General features: G+C 42.6%; 1 protein-coding gene across 3 annotated transcripts in view; it reads left to right on the plus strand.

Moving 5' to 3' along the window:
- The window catches only part of MAPRE2 (microtubule associated protein RP/EB family member 2), a 155,841-nt gene extending 133,484 nt beyond the window's left edge, over positions 1-22,357 (plus strand). For all 3 annotated transcript variants that reach the window (XM_066578065.1, XM_066578066.1, XM_066578064.1), the window contains 3 exons: positions 12,065-12,201; positions 13,203-13,361; positions 20,326-22,357. In XM_066578065.1, the coding sequence (XP_066434162.1) occupies positions 12,065-12,201; positions 13,203-13,361; positions 20,326-20,403 (374 nt within the window). In that variant the 3' untranslated portion in view covers positions 20,404-22,357. The remainder of the gene's footprint in view (positions 1-12,064; positions 12,202-13,202; positions 13,362-20,325) is intronic.
- The last annotated feature ends 633 nt before the right edge of the window (positions 22,358-22,990 follow it).

The following is a 22,990-nucleotide window of genomic DNA, read 5'->3' on the forward strand; positions in this document are numbered from 1 at the left end:
CGAGGTTCCAATGCAGATGTACAACCGGCCTTGGATTATTATATGTGGAATTTAACCCAGGCCATAAGGAGTGTTTGTATTTATCCTGAAAGCTCTATATTTATTGCAGTGGGTCAATGCCAGCTTTTTCTATAAATTGCACCTGAGATCATGAGAGGTTTGGCATAATTTTGAGGTGACCTCTTCTTGCATTTACATCATTAATATAGAACAGACTGCTCTTATGGTTTCCATAAGTTGGAGCCAACATACCTCCTACATCTGCAGCTACCTGGATCTTTTTACTTTGTAGCGGCAATGGTGCTTTTTGTTTTTTGCCATTGCAAGCATCTGACAAAGGACAGCGCTATTGCTGCAGTGTGCGGTGCCCATTATTTATGGAGGAGGCGCTGTATGACCTTTTACGCTTTAGGAGTACTCGCCGTACAGCACACTTACCTTGCATTAATATTCTGCGCAGTGGAATGTGAACTGTTCTTTTTGTCTGTTTTTTTTTATTTTGTAAAGGATGGCATAAACGCTGTAATGTCAGTGATGTGACGAGAAGTCTGCTGTGTCTGATTAATAATGAAAGAGGCAGAGCATGCCAAATTCACATCTAGCCTGCCCAGCACCAAGTATGAATTTCTCAGCCTTTGCCTGACTTCAGCAGTGTTAGGACCACACATTACCTTGTATACCGCGCAGTGGAATGTCAACTGTTCTTCTCTTTTGTCCAAAAGGCAACAAGAGTTCTAGCTTCAGAGGTGTGACGGCAAATGTTCTGTATGAGAGAAATGTTTTGTGTCCTACAGCTTAATACAAGGCTACCCAAAGACATTAGAAAGTGGTTCGTTGAACAAGCCTTCGATGGACCGCTATCTCTCCGGACCCCATATGCTCAGCTGAGTGTGCATGTGTTTTTAAGTAGTAAGCCAAGAAAGCTGATGCCAGTCACCTCTGGCAGTGGTTTATCATTCATGAACAAAAGGATTGGGCAGTTGAAATCCAGCTGCCCCATCTTTATCTCTCCTGACATCTGCCGTTGGGGGAGTTGGTTGGCCCCCATACACATTCAACGCAACATAAATGGCTGAAAAAAGACATCCACCCATCCATCTATCCAGTTTAGCCTATTATTCTGCAATGTAAATTCAGAGCAAGGCGAAAAACCCCATGAGGTAAAAGTCAGTATTTCTTACTCTAGGAAAAATATTTTTTTTTCTACTCCAAATCTGGTAGTCAGAATAAAAAGCTTCTGAAGTAAGCTAGTGATTATAACATGCAATATTACTGCACTCAAAAAGCATCCAGGCCCTCCTGAACTCTTTTTTTTTAGTGAATTTGCCATCACTAGGTCCTCAGGCAATGAGTTTCATAGTCTCACTGCTCTAACAGTAAAGAACCCCCTTCTATGTCAGTGTAGAAACCTTCTTTCCTCTAGATGTAGAGGATGCTCTCTTGTTACAGTCACAGTCCTGGGTATAAATACATGATGGGAGAGATCTCTGTATTGTCCCCTGATATATTTAGACATAGTTATTAGTTCGCCCCTCAGCTGTCTTTGTATTAAACTAAATAACCTCAATTTTTATAACTTCTCTGGGTATTGTAGTCCGCCCATTCCATTTATGCATTTAGTTGACCACCTTTTGAACACACTCAAGCTCTGATATGTCCTTCTTGAGTACCGGTGCCCAAAACTGTCCACAATATTCCATGTGTGGTCTGAACAGTGACTTGTAAAGAGGAAGAACGATGTTCATATGTACGTATTCCTCTTTTGATGCATAGCCAGAACATTAAAATCTCTAACGGCTTAAAGGGGTTGTACCGCGCCGAAACGTTTTTGTTTTTTTTCAATAGCCCCCCCCCCCCCCCCCCCCCCCCGTTCGGCGCGAGACAAACCCGATGCATGTGTTGAAAAAAAAAAACGGATAGTACTTACCCGAATCCCCGCGCTCCGGTGACTTCTTACTTACCTTGCGAAGATGGCCGTCGGGATCTTCACCCTCGGTGGACCGCAGGTCGTCTGTGCGGTCCATTGCCGATTCCAGCCTCCTGATTGGCTGGAATCGGCACACGTGACGGGGCAGAGCTACGAGGAGCCGCTCTCTGGCACGAGCAGCCCCATTCAACACGGAGAAGACCGGTCTGCGCAAGCGTGTCTAATCGGGCGATTAGACGCTGAAAATTAGACGGCACCATGGAGACGAGGACGCTAGCAACGGAACAGGTAAGTGAATAACTTCTGTATGGCTCATAATTAATGCACGATGTACATTACAAAGTGCATTAATATGGCCATACAGAAGTGTATACCCCAACTTTGTTTCGCGGGACAACCCCTTTAAGTACTAACTTCAATAATAATGATCTACTAAAGAAAATCCACAATATACAGTAGAAAAAATACCTTCAAAATCGTATAAGAAGGCAAGGCAAAGTATGTGTAATATCATGGGTATCTCCCAACTGAAATTCTCTTTAACAGAGACAAATATAAGTCTCCTATATATCTGCACTGTAATAATATCAAGCAGTACACATGTAATAACTAGAGATGAGCGAATATACTCGTTTCGAGTAATTACTCGATCGATCACCGCGATTGTCGAGTACTTCCGTACTCGGGTGAAAAGATTCGGGGGGCGGCGTAGCGGAGCGGGGGGTAGCAGCGGGGAACAGGGGGGAGCTCTCTCCCCCCCCACCCACCCCCCCCCACTCCCCCACGGCGCCCCCCGAATCTTTTCATCCAAGTACGGAAGTACTCGAAAAATCGCAGCGCTCGGGCGAAAAAGGGGCGTGGCCGAGTAGGTTCGCTCGTCTCTAGTAATAACACATGATAACCAATGCTATGATAGGGATAGGATAAGTATCAAGAATAAACAATATTAATACGTTCAAACCAACACGCTACGAACCGCAACGCATATTGTGCATAAATGCTTTGTCAAGCCCCTTTAAGTGATGATTATTATTGTTCCACAAAATATTCCACTTGAGCTTGAAGTCCTTTAGGTTTTGTAATATTAATTATTACAATGGCTTTTTTGAGGGGTGAGATGCATTAGGCAGTAAGTCAGGGAACCGTTCTTGAAGGTGATGTGTTGGATATTAGAAACTGGAAAAATGGACAGCTTTCACAAAGGCCAAATTTTAATGGCTAGACTACTTCAGAGAATTTCCAGAATGATAGCGCTGGTGTACAATGGCTAAGACCTATCAAGCATAATCCAAGGCAGATCAATCAGTGACAGGGTTATAGGTGTCTAAGGTTAATCAATGCACATGGGGAGTGAAAAGTAGCCCATTTGATCTGGTCCAACAGAAGAGCTACTGTAGCACAAACTGCTGAAAAAGTTACTGTTGGCTAAAACAGGTGTCGAAACTTACTGCATAACGGCAGACCAGTCATTGTCCATGCTGATCCCTGTCCAATGGTGAAAGTGGCTACAAAGGCACATGAGCATCAGAACTGGACCACAGAGGAATGGAAGATGGAAGCTTGGTTAATGAATGATTTCATTTAAATCCTATGCATGGCCGGGTGCATGTGCTGGAAAAACCAATCCAAATGCAGACCCCTTGCAACTTGCAATAAAAGCATCTGCTTAAAAAAGTTTGGTTCCAAATACCACAAGATGACTCTTTCAAAGGCATTATGGAGTAAATAGCTTGACGAGTTGGAGATGTTTCATTAGGCAGGTCATTTCAATGTTTTGGCTGATTGATGTGCCTGTATGTTCATGTATAGGAAAATATATATAGATATGTATTTACATATATATATGTGTGTAATACATTTAAGCATAGTGCATCCTTTTAATTTTTTAATTGGGTTAATGAGACTCCAAAGAAAAAAAAATTGAGAAAAAAACCTGTAACCATAGCAATTCTTTCTTATGCTGTATAATTCAGTCAAATTAACATCTGTGATTCCTGAATCATTAATATCGTTAGTGTGTCAAACTCATAATACCAATTATATGCTCTACTTTCCTTAGAAAAACTGCAGATATCTAGATGTTTCAAAGTTCCCTCATTTTTTCCTTATCGGTGTTGGCTAGGGTGCTCCAGCCTTTTACTCTTAGGCCACTCTCAGACATAGGATTGGCAAAACGCCGCAATTATGATTGCAGCATTTTGCTGTGATTGCACCACAGTTTTTGTGCGCATATTACTGCGTCAGACAGTGGTTTTTAATGCACCCCATCATTGTGATAGGTGATGAGGTGCGTTAAAAAGTCCGAAAATGTGGCAAAATAGAGTAGACGGCGCTCGAAAATCACGGCGTTAGAAAATGCCGCAATCGAGCACAGGTCTGCAAGGGCCTATTGAAGTCAATGGCAGCATTAGACCGCGGCGTTTTAAATACAACGGGGAAAAGTGCAGTTGTGAGCGTGGCTTTACCCCAGATTGCCCTTTTGCCACTTCCTGTTTTCAGAAGCCCATTCTGCCCGGTGTGTGAGCTGCTGAGGCTTGTAGTTCTAACTATTGTTTGTACGTGCCTGATGCTGTGCAGACATATGCATTTACTTGGACTGTAAACCCCTAAATAGCTATTTAATAGTTTCCTATAAAGTCTGCAACTATGATGCGCTGGGGTTATTTTAGGTAAACGAGAGTTGTAGAATTTGGTTGTTTTTGCTGTGCTATATGACATGCCCCTTAGGGAATTATGTTAGGCTTATTAAATGTATTCACTGTCGCATCTCTTTAGGATGATCTGCTCTCTGATAACACAGTAAAGGTCATAGAAATGGTTCATACATAAAGAAGACATTTTCCTGTGCCGTACTTCTACAGCATGAGAGTTAATGAAGATGGTAGAGTCAGTCAGTCCTCCCCCATTTCCCCCAGAAGGTACTCTGAGAGCCGGATGATTCACAATAGTGTCTGGAAAATGCCACTAGATTAAGGGATTGCTAAAAATAAGCACCTACTGCTTGAAAGGGAGAAATAAGATTGGCAGAAGGCCCTACATGTTTGGGTCTCTGCTCTTCCATGAGAACGATGCACATTCTGTAATAAGGAGCGTTACTGCATATTAATCTTCTTGGAATCGTCTTTTAATGTAGGCAAGACTGAAACCTCTAACTTCCTCGAGTCCCCCTTTAGTCTGGGGCACTGAACCTTTTTCTTGTTGGTTTTCTTATATAAACTTGTCATCAACTACTTCTGGTGACCCGTATTATAAGGGTGATCATAAGGGTGCTCTTCATTTGAGTATCATCTTGAAGGGGTTCACTAGTAAAGATACTGACTACACAGTCGTCTTGTACAAAGTTGTTGGACAGATGTGTTTGATTTAATATTTATAAACAATATTTAGCTTAGTTTTACAATTCTGACAAAACTATGAAAAAAAGACTGACAATCAGGGGCGTAACTAGAGGCTCATGAGCCCCGGGTGCAGAAGTTCAGCTTGGCCCCCATCCCCATGCCCTTAGGCTAGTTTTACATGGGCGATCGCAAAATCGTGCAATATTGCAGTTTTTCTCATGGAGATGCCCGAGCGTCAGCGATGCTTTTTTTTACAAGAACATTGTTGCCGCTTGCAGTTTTCTTGCGACAAAGACAATAGGACTTTCTAATGTTAAAGTTCGTGTGGTGCGATAAAACGAAGGCTCCATAGGGAAACCTAGGCGACTAAAAAAAAAAGAAGAAAGAGCAGAACGCTAGGGCACGCATCGTTTTTTGTTTTTTTTTATCCACGCAACATCGCATGAGTGAAACATTGCAAATGTGAAGGAAGGCATGGGCTTCATAATTCTGCGTTATCACCCGTGTGAAAAACTGGTCTAGGTGTGTTTCCAAGTAGTGGAAAATGGCTTTTTTTTCATCGGACGTTCCATACAAAATTTTGCATCAAAACCACAAAAGAAAATTGGAAAGGTGAAATCTGCTGCGGATACGCATAAAAACCTGGCGTGGATTTTGACAGTTTTTTCCAATTGTGGTTTAGATGCGGAACTTGGTGCAAATTGTCTGCTGCGGACAATCTGCACCATTTTCTGTACTTGAGAACATACCATTAGGCCACTCTCGCACACAGCGCTTTTTTACAGCATTTACCTCCCCGTTTCAAACACTATGGTAAACTCTATACAATGCCTCCATGGATTTCAATGGGTCTTCGCAGACCAGAGTTCTAATGAGGAGTTTCTAACACCACGATTTTCAAGAGCTGTCTGCTCTACTTTAATGTGTTTTAGCACTTTTTAAAGCACCTCATCGCCCATTACAATGATGGGGTGCGTACAAAACACAGTGTAGTGCTGTACAATGTGTTCTTAAACACCGCTCAAAATCATGGTAGAACACTACGTTTGAGATGTGGCGTTTTACTGATGATGTGTGTGACAGTGGTTTTAGGCCACTGTCACACAGGCGTTTGGCAGAACGCTGCGATTTCGATTACAGTGTTTTGCCGCAATTTTACTTTAGTTTTTTGTCTATACCAGGTTTTAGCACACAGCATCATTCATAAGGTGCGCTAAAATCAGCAAAATAGAGCAAACAGCGCTTGTAATATGTCTGCAAAACATGGACCGTCTATAAACATCACTCTCAACTTCTAGAATGATCCCATCAGCATTGCCTTCGTAAAATCCTGCAAATCTCTTGGGAAGACAGGCGGACAAAGGTCAGCGTTCTGGACAAAGCAAAGACCACCAGAATTGAAGCAATGATTCTTCGAAATCAACTTTGCTGGATTGGCCACATTGTGCGAATGCCCGACTACTGTCTCGCAAAGCAATTACTTATACTCTCAACTCAAGAATGAAAAACGGAATGTTGGTGGACAGAGATTTAAAAATGGGCTTAAAGCTGTGGCATAGGCATAGAGAACCGTGAAGCCCTGCCCTTCCCCTCCCTAAGGGCTCAAATTGGGGGTCAGCCATTACCAACAGCACTGTGAGCTTCGAAGAGGCACGAATGGAGGTTGAAAGGGAGAAACGTATTAAGAGGAAAGAACATCAAGCCAGCCCTTGGCGTGACGTCTTCCACTTGGTAACCGATGTCCCCACTGCGAAAGAACCTCTGGATCAAGAATAGGTCTCTATAGTCACCTATGGACCCACTGCAAAGACCCCATACTTGGAAGGCAACCATGCTCGGCCACGATTGATAGGCTATGATGATGACTTTGCAGTGATGCTAATATGTGGTCATGTATAAAGGTATTGCTTGCCCCCTTAATAGTGGAATTCTTGTTAATATAATTTTTCTACTGTATTTAGTTCATTAGCAGTACAGTGGTATTTGTTCTTGTATAGCGGTATTTAGTAATTGTGACCGTAGCTGCGGTGGTAGTTCTAATGCCCCGCTTCCGGTCACGGTTCTCCCTTCAGTGGCAGGATGTCCTGAACATATCGCTGAGCTGTCAACGTACCACTACTAGGTGTGAACAACTGTCGTATGCAACAGCCCCCCAGACTATCAAACCAGCAGCGGGGGCAGTGTGTCGCTCCACAGCAAAGGCAAAATTGAGGCGCTTACCCCGAGGTCTCCAAACATGATCACTCATGTTGTGCTTGTTGGATGTTCTCTATGCTGACTGACCGCAGAATTACTTTCACTAGGTCATCTGCGCGGCCAGGCAGCCTCTCCTGCATGCTAGAGCTTCCTCCCAAACCTCTGCTTAGTCTCCTCCCCTGTCTTGTTCTCCTCCACGATCACCAGAAAGAAGAAGGAGTCTGAGCGGGGTTCCAGGAGGAGGTGTCTGCGTGCAGGAGAAGCTCACCACGGTGCACAGAGGGGAGGAGTCTGAGCGGGGGTCTAGGAAGAGGTGTCTGCGTGCAGGAGAAGCTCACCACGGTGCACAGAGGGCCTAGAGAAAGTCAGTCAGCAGGCAGACCAAGGGCTTTACATGGTGCCCCAGTCTCCTGCGGTCACATCCTCAGCCAGCACAGGGAAATAGATGTGGAGCGGCCGACACACAGCGGCAGCAACCTGACAGAAAGTTGAAGTACTGACTTAGCGCTGATTTAGACACAACGATTATCGCTCAAAATTCTCTCAAAAGCCGTCTTTTGAGCGATAATCGTTGTGTGTAACTGCACTGACATTGTGCAGTTTTCGTTAAGCCGTCGCTCATCGTTGTCTTTCAGCATGCTGAAAGACAACGATGAGCCTTATCAGGGATTCACAGCAGGATACAGCTGATACCATTGTTTCAGCTGTATCCCGTTCCTGATCACAGGCTGGGTATAAAGAACAGAGTGGTACAACAGCCGGGCGCTCCGTGCAGAAAATAGCGGGATGCAGAAGACAAACCCCCGCTTGTCTTCTGCATCCTCCACTCCGAGTGCTCAGCTGTATAACAGCTGGCCGCTTGAGGCGGGGAACAGATGGATGCAGAAGACAAACAGGGACACACCGCTTGTCTTCTGCATCCTCCGCTGGCAGCGCAAGGTGATCGCTCATCTTCAGCGATCATCTTGCGCTGTAAATGACACAACGATTGTCGCTCAAAAGACATCTTTTGAGCGATAATCGTTGCGTGTAAATGGGCCTTCAAGCCCATAAACAAGCATCTTGGTATCCCTACGAATGTCCCAGTACTCAAACACTCTGCTTTATTCAAAAAAAGAAGCTGCACTCGCAGAGTTCAGATAGTGTTTTATTTGGGCATTGATGTTGGCTTTTGTGGAGAGATGGCTGCCAAGGTAGCGGAAATGGTCAACATTTTCTAACGTTACACCATTAAGCTGTATTTCTGGCATTGCAGAAGAATTAGTGGGTGCCTGCTGATAAAGGACTTTGGTTTCTCGATGTTCAGTAAGAGGCCAAGCTTTTCATATCCTTCTGCAAAGATGTTTATAGTGCCTTGTAGATCTTCTGAATGAGCACAGACTACGAAATCATCAGCTTATTAAAGTTCTATACCAGACGTTGTTGTGAGCTTGGTTTTGGCTTTTAGTCTGTTAAGGTTAAATAATTTGCCATTTGTCCGATTTTAGATTTCCACGTCGGTGGGAAGCTTCCCATCAACAAGGTGCAGTATCATGGCTATAAAGATGGAAAATAAAGTTGGGGTAACACAACCCTGTTTGACCCTTGACTCCACTTTAAATGGGTCACTTTGGGAGCCATTGCTGTCCAGGACTGTTGCCATCATGTCATCATGATGGCCGCGGGATGTTCACGAATTTATTAGGGCATCCAATCTTTTGGAGGATGGTCCAAATGCCTTTGTGAGGTCAATGAAAGCCATGTACAGTGGTGGGTTTTGTTCCCTGCATTTTTCTTGGCGCTGTCATGCTGTGAAGATCATACCCATTGTTCCTCTGGAAGGACGGAAGTCATTCTGTGATTTCGGGAGGATGTCTTCTGAAATGGGTAGAAGATGGTTTGCAAGGATTTTCTCTGAAATTTGGAAGGGAGACACCTTGATAGTTTCTACAGTCTATTCTTTTCCCCTTTTTGAAGAGGCTCATAATAGTGGTGTCCCTAAAGTCCACCGGGATTTTTTCTCAGTTGCTTCTCCAATACTCTGCCTACCCTTTCCCCTCTTTTGTCTCCCTCTGTGTCCCCTACACAGTAGTAATGTCTCCACCTCACAGTGGTCATGTCCATTGCACCAGTGGGGAAAAAACTTGACTGCACACCACCTGTGCAGGACTTTCTTGATGTGGAAGACCCTGGTGGCTGGCGCAACCTCTTTGGCACCATCTCAGCATTTGACAGATCAGCTACCTGTAACGGGCATAGCATCTATTTTAGCTCCGTTCAGGGGCCCACCAAGGGATTCAACAGCAAACTAATTGACAAATCCCAGCCTTTGGGCGTTCAGCAGTTGGAGTGCCGTGGGCACTGGAATCTGCACAGCTTTGCTGGGGGCTGCCAGTGGTTCTGATTGAGAATAGATCCTATAATGTTGGGTTGGGTCTTTCCATTCCCTTTTAATAAGTTTACACATTGTATTGTATATTCATTGTAGGAGCATTGTGAGTAGGGATAGAGTAGGAAATATCGTGCCAGTGTCTAAAATTATCAATGAGCCCTGGATAAACCCTGCAAAGATCATAATCAATTTAAAAAAATATCTTCAATTAATTTTGACTTTGTATGCTCCATGTGCCTTTTGCAATAATTTTTATTGCTCAAACCCATGCAAAATAACTGTGCAAATAGTCTTCATTCAAAATATCCTACTGTTTTGTGTACACAGCTCCTATACAAACCTATATGTCCACATGGTTACAAGCAACCTCTCTGTAGTTTAATACTGAGATCTTAAGCTAGCAAGAAGAGGAGGGCATGAAAACCATATACTGACAGCTGGGCATCCATTTAGTTTATCTTGAGTTACATATATCCTCCCAAGTTATCTTCCGTTCTACATCCCCTACCTCACTTTGGTAGGGTTTCTTTGTACAGAATATTCTAGTGGCATCAATAGATGTATCAGTTGATGACAGCTTTTCTATTGTATATGACATTGATGAACATCTTTTCTTATGCATTGTTTTGTTAAAGCATATTTGGATATCTCCAGTGACTAACCAAACCATGTTGCTGCCATTGCCAACGTCTATATAAACCACACAATACTGTCTGTGATGCTAAAACCCACATTGTATTGGGCAAGAAGCCTACGATCCTCAGAGCCACAGAAATTATAACAGGAATGTAATATATTTCTAACAGAAATAAACCGCTAAAGATATGCAATGAAATGGCAAGATGCTGTGAGACAAGGTGACTAGTGCCGCCTGTTAGTGAGAATGTGAGAGCTAGGCATGGCTGCATTTTGCTGTCAATGCCAAGTAGACTGAATAATTCATTACTGATGTGTTATCTGACATTGTATTGTTTGAAGATCATCTTTAACTTTGACCAGTCCGATGAAATAACTCCACCATAACTAGTTTTAACAACCCTACCATAAATATGCATATTTGGCGAATTGGGATTAAGCTGCTGCTGGACCCCTCTGGCATTGGCTTATCTCCTGCAATAACAAAAGATTGGGCCTGTTGAAATCCAAAAGTTGAGGTGCCCCCATACTCATAAGATTGTCAGCTGACCCTGCCTAATTTGTGGGTTAACCAATTTTCTTGTGTGTAGCCAGTGTTAGAAGTTCTTAATCCATTCAGTTAATATTTGTGAAAATCTGCCAAGAATATATGTTGTGTGGAAGTAGGAGGATGCACAATGGAGGTTTTTAACCCTTTTCAATCCAATTTATATCCTGGTTTTCCTAGGGCTCTTACTCTTTCTGCCATTATACAACGGCCCTATCTGCTGGGTAAAGCCAGTACTGCGTGAGGTGGCACGTTGGATAGGCTTTGACAGCAGAGAGGCTGGCAATATACAGTAAGAAAACCCCGACAGACGTCTTCCAACATCGGAGCTGTACAGCTTCAAATCATAATGTCTTCAGACGTCAGACATTGGATGGGGAAAGGGTTGTTCAATTAAAATCTTTGGAGATTTCTGAATACTGGCATACTATACAAGTGAATGGCCCAGTAATGTAGCACATTTATTAACAAGGCAGCTTTAAAGCCCCATCCACTTTTTTGACTTAGTTGAATGTATTGTAAAATGTAGCACATGGGCTTCATAAATCAATATACAATTTGTCCTGAACACTGTATTTTTCAATGTACTTATCATGGTGAAATGTATATTTGCCCCAGGAGTTCTTGATCAAGTGCACTACATATTAGTGCATCTACTGTACTCTTCTATATGCTCTTTCTACACCCTGGAAAGCTAATTTAAAAAATAACTTGTGGTTGCAACCTATGAAAAGTTGCTCTTTTTGGGCCCTACAGGCTAGAAAGTTTGGAGGTTGCACTGAGCATTTCTTGAAGATCGGTGGTCATTTAAATGGACCGCTCCCTGGATGGATGATGCAGTTCTCCGTTCATATATTACACATATTGCGTTCTTTGTAGGAAAACTTGACATTGCTACCTCCATTTTATTTGCTGTGATCCAGGATATGTCTACAAATGTGATTGGAATGGTAAAAAGGAAATGCTTCAGTGGCTAAACTCTGTATGTAATTGACATGTGAGCTTTATGTACGATTACTGGTTTTTACAATGTTTGTTTTTTATCCTAGGAGCAGCAAAATCAAGTCCTATAGCAAAACCAGGCACCACATCATCTCGCCCATCATCTGCAAAGAAAGCTGCACCAACTTCATCAGTAAAAAGTGATAAAGACTTGGAATCACAAGTTGCACATCTTAATGAACAGGTAAGCTTTGTGCATTTCATCTTTTAGTAAGAAGCACATAACATAAGAATTTAAAGGGGTTTTATGATGGCAGTGCGGGGGGGGGGGGGAGGAATAGTCCAATATAAAAAAAAAACAAACAACAAATACTAAAACTCACCTCTCCACCGCCAGTGCTGCACCCCCACCGCCAGCTCTGCTCCTTAGTCTTCTGTTTACTTTGGCTACAGCAGTCATATGGTTGTTTACCCACATGCCTGCTGCAGCCAATAGGAAGCCCCGACGTAGAGCATCATCAGTGATGTCACCAGGCCAGATGATCAGATGACATCACCTGTTAGATGTCATAGTGGTAAGTATATTGATTCTATAAAGTTTTGGGCACAGAGCTATGTAAAAAAAAAGTAAAGTCTGACAACCCCTTTAGCCATCTTACAGGGCTTCCAGTATTCATTTACAATAGCCAGGATAGAATGTTTTAGGAAAGGAGAAGTCCCTTGTCAAATTATGAATCATTAATCACCTGAGACATTATTAATCACCAGAGAGATTATTTCTGTGCCATACCGTGTGCGTTGTGAGAATCACCAGCCTGATGCCATATATGTGATGTTGGGTCATAAGACTGGACAGCAGTACATTGCTGGCCTGAAAGAGGAGCCGTTGCAGATTTACCTTAATCATTTAGCCTGGTCAATTGTTTTTATCCATTATACAGCATAGCTGCAACTATATAGTGAGAGAAGAGCAAATGAACCTGTACGAAGTGCCAAGACTGTCTTCCATATTATACCCATCTGCAATTCACTGGTGGTATGCTCAAGTCCTGTTAATTTATGCGAAGAGTGCCTTCTGAACATGTAGGACCTAAGTTGATCTTCCTGAGGAATAGGCCCATATCATGCAACCTACATAAGAGATGCCTTACACTGGAAAGGTTAAAATTGATATCTGACCATTGCTGCAAATATGAATTCTCTTGATTTAAAAGTTATTGTGATCATTTCTGTTATTGCTCATAGGTGCATTCATTAAAAATTGCCCTAGAGGGAGTGGAAAAAGAAAGAGACTTCTACTTTGGAAAGCTAAGGGAAATTGAACTGCTGTGCCAAGAACACGGACAAGAAGGTGATGACCTTGTCCAGCGGCTAATGGACGTGCTGTATGCAACAGACGAACAGGTATTTATGTGTATGAAATAGAGTATTCTCGATCTGCAACATTTTCTTACCTTTCAATAGTAGGACATTACAAGTGAGTCAAGTTCTAAAGCAGCAGATTGCCAATTCCCCTGTCAGTGGATGTGTTCATCGAACCAATTACCAAACATGTCCTAGCTGAAAAGTACATTTCTCAATGCCCTCCTAATTAGAGATGAGCGAGCGTACTCGCTAAGGCAAACTACTCGAGCGAGTAGTGCCTTATGGGAGTACCTGCCCGCTCGTCTCTAAAGATTGAAGTGCCGGCGGGGGAGAGCAGTGAGTTGCGGGGGGGGGGGAGAGAGTGAGAGAGATCCCCCCCCCCCCCCCCCCCCGTTGATCCCCGCTCTCCTCCGCCGCTCCCCAACGGCACCCGAATCTTTAGAGACGAGCGGGCAGGTACTCGCATAAGCCACTACTCAGTCGAGTAGGTTGCCTTAACGAGTACGCTCGCTCATCTCTACTCCTAATGTATGTATTCAGTACTGGGATCTGGTGTTTTGTCAGGGACATTTGTATGAGGGAGGAAAAGCCTTACATACGGACACTGACTCTAAGATAGCAGACATGAGCAGCTTCTACCTGTCTCACAAGCAAACAGGAGAATTCGTGAGCACAGAAGGCTAAACTTTTAATAAAGGGACTGTCCACAGTTACAGCACATGAAGGAAGTTGAAAATGTTCGGTCTGCAACTGCAAAAAGGCATCTTTACTGTAAGAGCTGTGAGATCGCCTACCACAGGAACTAGTTTTAGCAAAAACTAAGGATCACTTCAAAGAAAGTTAATTTATTTTCCTGAAGTAGTATACAGGATAGTCAAGTGAATTGTGCTGGCTGCACTTCCCTACTCTGCCAGATGGCCAAAAGTGTCACTGTGCAGGGAAAACTTAGAAGGGGAAGTCAATTTTACATCGCTGCTGCAAACCCCTCATTCTCAGGATAGGTATGGGCCCTTAAGATCGGTCCCCACAAATGATAAAGTGTAAGCATATCCTATCAATAGGCTATCACTTTATAAGATAAGAAAGTCTCTTGAAGGCAGCGAGTTCCCATAATGTCAGATCTTATATACAAAGTTTAGGTAGGATGACTAAATACACAATGTCCTTCCCTCTACACACAAAGTGATTAAAGATTGAGTAAAACAAGCTTTTCCCTTCTGAATGTGGTTGGAATGCAAATTCCATCCTTTGCCCAGATCCTCTCCATTATTATTATAATCTCACTGCTGGAAGCCAGTCATTTTCTGCTGGAGGGCAGATTACTTACTTCAACAGCAAATTCTTCCCAGCTGAAAAGTCTTTGCTTCTTTCACACAACTGACAAATGTCCATGTACCTGTGTGAATGTCTGTTATGGGATGTTTGGATGGAAAGAAGAATATCAAGACAAAGTGTGATTGCCCATAGTGGCTAGTTACATTATGGTTGTCATTGATATAGAGTAAAGGTGCACAATCTGTGGCTCCTAGGCTACATGCGGCCCATGATGCCATTTTGTGTGGACCTCCCTAATAATCTGGAGACACAAATCATTTTCTGTGTAGTTTGCATGTGATAGAAGAGTGGCCCACAGCTCAGGTGTACAAATAGCCACACAGGGCACCATTAGTACTTGCCTAACTCTGGGTTCCTTCACCCCGTTTTTGAAGGAATGTATAAGTTAAGGCCCATTTACACGCAACAATTGTAGCTCAAAATTCGTTCGGACGACTGCAAATGAGCAAATCGTTGCATGTAAACGCTACTACCGTGCACTTTTCGTCTAAACGATTATTTTAAGGTGAACTTAAAATCCACCGTTCAGCTGCAGAAAGATAAAGTATCTCTCAATGGACTGCATGCTGTGTTCTCCACAGTAGCTAAGAGATTACATTGTATTCTGCCAGGAGTTCCAGTGAGAACAATGCAGACAGCTCTGCAAACAGCTCCTGGAGGCCCTTTTACATGCAAATGAAGATGATGTGTTAGTACCCATTACCACTTGATGCAAAATGATCGCTAGAATTTTCGATCTTTCAATCGTTTTAAAGATTCTTTGTGTGTAAATGGACCTTTTTAGAGATTGCAATCTATGCATTGTAATTTATGGAAGTTGTGAAATACTGTGCTGTTAGCACAATACTCATAATCTACAATGAAGAGTGCTACAGACATGTATGCATGATGTCCTCCACTATGGACACCCATTTTCCAGGTCAAAGTTCTGCTTCCAGAACTCCCATCTATCAGACACATATAACATATACTTTTGACATTGCAACATGGTGGCCCTCGGGCCAGAAAAGGTTGTGCACCTCCGCTGTAGAGGAATCTAAGAACACATAGAAAGCATTGACCACTATGGACAAGATCCTTGGGTTATTTTTTCTGTATCTTCTTTTTTTTTCTTGCGTGTGTTTTTTTTTCATGACTTTGCCTTTTCATCTGTTCAGTTTTATCAGCAGAGGGTTTTAGCGTCCTTGTCTTATTGACATTACAATGCCATATTGTAGTGTCCTTATCTGACCTGTGGATTGCTGTAATTCCCATCTATGCATGAAATGCATCAGTGTTATGGATGGATTTTTTGTGTACTTTATCTTACACATAGATGTGAATATGTCTAGCTCTTATAATAGTTTATATTACTTTTTTATGTCGGTTTGTATAGTTTAGTTGCAAATAAATTAATGAAAATAAGAAAAACCAAATGACCAAGCCGGTCCTGAATATAGATGCCACTAGCAAATGGCTGAAACTGGAAAGCAGGAGAAAAATGAATAAATGGTATTAGAAATGTGTTTGTAAGAGTTAATTAAAATGACCCTTTATCAATGTCTTTCGGCCCTATGAACATTATATTTGCCAGAAATACATTTTACGGCTAGACTAGATTTACCCTGAAGAACACATCTGCATGTCCAGACTGGATTCTGAAAATGGGTCATCATTAACGAGCACATTGGTTTTCTCCTGCCTCCACCTAGTGGCCGTTTTTTTGTTAAAATAGAACAAAAAAAACTGCAATCATGACATCAGTGGGTTCAACGGAAGCAGTACAATGAAACGTTCTACACATTTTCTAGGGTGGCTTTAAATTAATTAAGATATTGCAATTCTTAGTCACACTTTGTCATATAATCCAGCTAAATGCTCACCATTGTCACCACTTACCTGCTGTTATCAACATCTGCACATTAGTTGGTTGACAGTAGTGATCCACTCCTTTACCTCTGGGGCTCTGCTTCTATTCAAAGACTCTGAATGTGGTCTTAGGTTTCCTTACATATATCAATCTATAGGATGGACCAAAGGTATGGAGACTCTTGAATAAATGGAAATTGATAGTTGGGAAAGCCATGTTGTGTGTGTGTGGCATGTTGCAAAGAGAATGGGGGAAATCTGTGAGGGGCGGTGTTCAACACAGTGGCCATTTTGATAGCCGCCATCTTAGAACCAAGTCAATATTTTCAAATGGGATTGGGGTACATGTGACATATGTATGTAGTAGAGAATTTGATGAGGAATCCAAATCTGTGCTTATCATGCATCTTTATTCATAAAGTTATTAATTTTTCTATGACATGAAACACAACAATGGATCCACTACAGGATATGCTTAATGTGCTCCCCATTGTTTTGAATGTCAAAGCTATCCTATTCTCCCATTCATAATGCATTGAGAGTAGAAATGAGCGAGCGTACTCGCTAAGGCAAACTACTCGAGCGAGTAGTGGCTTATGAGAGTACCTGCCCGCTCGTCTCTAAATATTCGGGGGCCGGCGGGGAAGAGCAGTGAGTTGCTGGAGTAAGCGGGGGGGGAGAGGGAGAGATAGAGAGATCTCTTCCCCCGTTCCTCCCCGCTCTCCCCCTCCCGCCAACACCCGGATCTTTTGAGACGAGCTGGCAGGTACTCGCATAAGGCACTACTCGCTCGAGTAGTTTGCCTTAGTGAGTACGCTCGCTCATCTCTAATTGAGAGCAACACCTCAGCAGAAATGCTTGCACAGGCATCCAGGATCCGCTGTTACATGTGTGCCACATTCTGGATTTTCACTTTGTAAACCCTGTAGTTGACATCACCCCTCGGCTAGAATTTCAAGGGGGTGAGATCCAGCGAGCTTGATGCCATGTTAGCCAATCCACTTGCCAGAAAATTGCTGATCCAAAAACTCGCAGGCATCACTTCGTGTGTGTGTGTGTGTGTGTGTGTGTGTGTGTGTGTGTGTGTGTGTGTGTGTGTGTGAGTGAGAAGGGGCGACACCATCCTGCTGTAAGAACACTGGGAATGGGCCATCTTCGTTGCACAATGATGGGAACTCCTTGTTGCGTAACCATTGCAGATACTTGGTAGAAGTAAAGTTTCAGTTGAAGAATGGGCCCACTATCTTCATACCCCACACACCGCACCACGACTTTCTGTGTGCCAGCCATCTTGGTTCGCATTGCACTTATCACCGCTGTGTTTTACTCATGGATGCGAGGCAATTTTCATGCAAAAAAACGCCTCACATCACTTCTCTGAAATTCCGATCCTCCAGGGCTTGTATTACGAACGTCGTAAGATCGGCAAATGTATCCCATTGATTTCAGTAGGAAACATCACATGGCACTCGCGTGCACATGGGTTTGACTGTCCCATGAGAAACAACGGATGAAGCATTTCGAGGAACTCGAATAAATAGGACATGCAGCAATTTTATTTAATTTTTTAGCATTGCTGTGAGGGAAAAATTCGCTCATGTGTATGATTCCATTCAAAAGAATGGGGTTCATATTTACGGGTTTTATGCGACTCAAAAGCACAAAACTCGCGTGAGATTCACGCTCGTGTGAATGTAACCTCACTATTAGTAGTCGGAAACTTCCTGTCCAGTGGAGATTTCTTCTCAGCAGTACATCCCACAAAAAAACAAGCCATCACACAACTGTTGGCAGAAAAATACATTTATGGCTGTCAGAAGATGGTGGCAGAAAATACTTTTACAGAGATTTTACTTTTTAACAGTAGTACAGAAGAAAAAAAACATGTTTGGTCATAATCATATTGACCCATGAAATAAAGCTATTGTGTCATTTTTGCCACAGGTTGTACTCCATAAAGGCAAGATGGCGAAATTGCAGGTTTTTTTTCCATTTCCCTCCACTTAGACATTTCTAAAAGTTTTTAGTATATTTTTTTGGTATGTTAAATGGTACCATTGAAAAATACAACTTGGCCCTCATTCAGACGTGCCTGCTTTTTGCTCAGATTAGGTTCCCAAAAAAAATCGCTTCTCTGCTGCTCTAAAGATCGCGTGAGTGGTTGAATTCAAGCTCCGTGAAGTAGCCGATTCACATGATCCGAAGTGCGTGGTGCGGGTTTTCCAGCTCCCATAGGAGTCTATGGAAAACACGGAGCAAAGATAGGTCAGGTCCTATCTTTTCATGGAGCACGGACCTTTAGATGCGCATTGCACTCGCATGTCCTATCTTTGGTAGGTACGAGTATTTTGCGTGTCTAAATGACAGGCTTTTATAGGAAAGCATTGGTACATTCTGCGCTAAAAACACGCTAGTCTAAACGAGGCCTCACCCCACAAAAAACAAGCCCTTAAACAGCTACATTGATGGAGGAATAAATTTATTTATTTATTTTTAAAGTGGGGAAGAGAAACCAAAAATTGAAAAAGGGGAAAAAAGGGCCATGTCCTTAAGGGCACTCTCGCACACCACTTTTTACAGCGTCTACAGCAGCGTTTCAAACGCCACGCTAAATGCTGTAAAACACCTCCATTGATTTCAATGAGGCTTCGCAGACTAGTGCTGGAACGTGGCGTTTTTTAACACCACAATTTTTGAATGTTGTCTGCTCTAGTTTAGTGTCTTTTTTTTCGCACCTCATCACCCATTATCATGATGGGGTACGTTAAAAAAAAAACGCCCTTCAAAAATACAGCGTTTTAACAACCGTGTGTGTTACTGACCCTAAGAGGTTAAATTGCATAAATCACAGGACTTTCTTCCAAATATTTTGCCACTCGTAATATCTTCTGCTACGAGACTCTTGAGTTTGACCGTGTTTAAGGGTACTTTTACACAGGCCAGCATTCACACAAGTAAACCTTCCAAATAGCAATTTTCAGGCGACTGTAAATATGAGATCCAACTGGGCAAATGAGAGAATCGTTAATTTTTCGAAGTCGCTCGGTTTTCGGCTCCCTGAAAAACCAATCGACTGTCAGCCTGTGTAATAGTGGCTTAAACAAATTATCATTGGACTATTTTCAATAATTTATCAATGGTTTATAAGGTAGACAAGTGTCTCTTTGGTTTTGAGGTATAATCACATGTAACGGATTTGGTGCGGATTTTGCACCGCAAAAACCCCCCCCCCCTGAATTTACACTATTTGATGCAGATTGCAGTGCAGATACCCAATAGGCTTCATCCCTTTAATGGAATATGTGAAGTCTGCTGCGGATCCACATCAAAAGCCGTACTACATGGTGTGAAGATTGGGGTTTTCAGTTGTGCAAAATCTGCACCAAATCTGCTACATGTGAACTTATTCTTACACTACAAGTTTTGCTGTTTTAAGAATGTGAGCTGGATCCATCTAAGAAGTCAAAGGGTTTGTCCCACAGAATAGGGAATAACTTGCTGATTGTTGAGGGTCTGACCATTGGAAATCTAATCCATTCTGCAAATGCAGCAACAGCACATCCCGAACTGTGGGCAGTGGAGGATACTCATGGACAATTCAATGGGACTGCTGGAGATTCAAGTGCTTGACTATCTCCACAATTCCCATTGAAGTGAATGGAGTATGTGCTCATTCCCTGTGGGTTAGGGGATAACTTGCTATGGTTGGACAACATGCCCATCGAGTTCATCCTATTACCCCCCCCAATGTTGACTTCCTTGTTTATATTAGCTTTCCCTTAAGTCATTACAACTATCATTCTTTTTACTCCCTATCCAGGAGGGCCAAACAGACCATCATGATGGCGATGAGCATGACCATGTTCAGGAGGATCCACAGCAGCAGGATGAATACTGACCCCCACTTCCTCCTTTCCACCCACCTCACTGTTGTCATTTCACGTGGAACTTTCTTTCAAGAGAGCAATGTGTGGCCAGTCACTCTCGGCACACCCCTACCATGTAATGTACTATAGTGAGCGCCAGAAAACCACTGCATTCTGTACCAGTTACTTTCCCAAGGCGTGTTTACAGAAAGTATTCCAGCCCAAGCAAGACGGAAAGGCGTGGGGCTACTCTGCAAGAGCTTCAACCACTTGACTGTTTCAAATTGTTTTCAAATTTTTTCCCCATATTTTTTTATTTATTTGTAATTGAGCTATTTCTTCGTTTTCCAAACTGCTTGCTTCTAATTGTAATATCGTACAATATTTATATATACATGTCATGCATAGGAACCATCACTACCACGTATCACGAATGTAAAAGTGCGACGTTAAACAGAAAAAAAAAAATTAAAAAAATTATGGAAACGTACACCTGTCCCATGTTAACGTATCCTGTTAAAGAGAAAGGGTTGCTGGCATGTAGCTGAGAAAGTGTTGACCTGTTTTAGGGGCTGTGTTTTGGTTTCTATATACTAAAGGGAAATCGCTGCATTCAATATGTGAAGATCTGATCACCATCTTACAAAAGAGCAGAGATTCACCCATCCGATGCCACATGTCTCCCAGTATCAGAGGAGAGCTGGAGACCTCTGTTTAAGGTAGTGTGTTTCTTCCTAGGTCTTCCATAGTCCTCAGGATGTTCTCTTTTGTCTTGTAGAACATAAAACCTTAGATTCCTGAGCTGCATACATTTTTCACATCTCAACTATACAACACTTCCCAATATGGCTCTTTTATTGACAAAATACACTTTTTGGTAATATTTTTTCAGAGTTTATTACATTTTTATTTTGTTACTGTTCAAGTAGTAGGAAACCATTTGCAATACATGGAGTAGTTAAGGAGGTACGGTGTTGGCCTGAAACATGCAGGTCCATGCACCAGAGGGCCTACTGTTGATGTACGGATGGGATATCCTATGCAGTATACACGGTTTTCTTTTATTATAGTATAACTACATAGTCCTGATTCTCCGCTGTTTTGCTATTAAACAATATTGAGTTATTAGAAAAAAACTGTTAATTTTCTCCAAGTTTTCCTTCTAGCAAACATTTGCTGAAAGCCACCAGAATTTCCCAGACCAGTGCGAGACAATTTTTTTGTTGATGGGTCAAGTTAAGCACTCATCTTGAAGATATTTGTATTTTGCTTTATGACTGCTACATAATACATTGGCATCAAACTGCCAAGCTAAAAGCTAGAAAACATACAGAAATGGTCATGTTCAAAAGTATACAGTGACAAGATTTCTCTAGAAGTACACAGTCAGTTGACATCCGCCTAAGCACAAAATGCAGTAATTCAATATGGCAATAGCATAAGATGAACAAAGCTTGTTCAGCCGTGGTGCACTATATTTCTCTGTATGCAGTGTTAATAGACTTGAGTATACAATGACACCAGTAATAATGTCATCTGTCCCTAATATGTACTACCTCTGCAATTTACCAGATGTTTGGCTGGCTTGTAAAAGGCTTTTATGATTGCCTTCTTATCAAGCATCATAGAAGCTTCTAGTATATTCTTTAAGTATCTCTGTAGTAGAAGCCATTTTGTATCAGAAAGCATATTGATAAATGTGTAGAATGCAAAGAAAACAACAAAAAACGGTCAGTGATCTTGTCTAATGAGGTTATAAATGAGCAAATAACCCAAAACAACCGATGAGGTGTCTGCCCAACCCTACGACAACAGAAGGTTTATCGGACAACTGATATCCTTGAATCTAGTGAATTGTTAAGGTCCCTTTTAATACGGGTTGATTGTTGGGTACATAAGCGCCCAACTATTGGTACTATGTAGAGATGAGCGAGCACGCTAGGATAAAGCAGTTACTCGAGCGAGCATCGCTCTTCTCGAGTAACTGCTTACTGGTCCAAGCAGGCTCGGGGGGGGGGGGGGAGGAGAGAGAGATCTCTCACTCTACCCCTGCCGTCCCCCGCTCACCCCCGCCACCCCCTCGAGCCTGCTCGTACCAGTAAGCAGTTACTCGAGAAGAGCGATGCTCGCTCGAGTAGCTGCTTTATCCAAGCGTGCTCGCTCATCTCTAGGACTATGCTTTGCACAGGAGCGATGATAGTTCAACGAATGGAGGTGGAGCTGGCCGTAGGTCGTTGAAGCCGCTTGCCTCCTTTCACAGTAACAGGAGTCACAAACCTTGAGTGGCTCCGGACTGATGAGGTGAGTGATTTATCGCTCCATGCCTGATTGGCGACCCGGGCTGATTATCACCCAAATTTGCTGTTTCCTGCAAGAATTCGGGCAATAATCGCCCTGTGTAAAGGTACCTTTAAGCATTGTGATTATGAGAGTTAGATCAACCCCCCCCCCCCCCCCCCCCCCGAAAGGACTTTCTTACCTGTGTATAGGTCATGCGGAAGCAGCATGTTAAAAGAGCCAAGTGGAGATGGTTTGGGAACTGACAATTAAGTGAGACTGTCTTCTATGGATTGTACTGCTGTATATTTGCAATGCCTGTTTTTTCCCCCCTTTCTTTCA

Source organism: Eleutherodactylus coqui, chromosome 9 (genome assembly GCF_035609145.1).
Source record: "Eleutherodactylus coqui strain aEleCoq1 chromosome 9, aEleCoq1.hap1, whole genome shotgun sequence".
In the NCBI taxonomy this organism is placed as follows: Eukaryota; Metazoa; Chordata; class Amphibia; order Anura; family Eleutherodactylidae; genus Eleutherodactylus; species Eleutherodactylus coqui.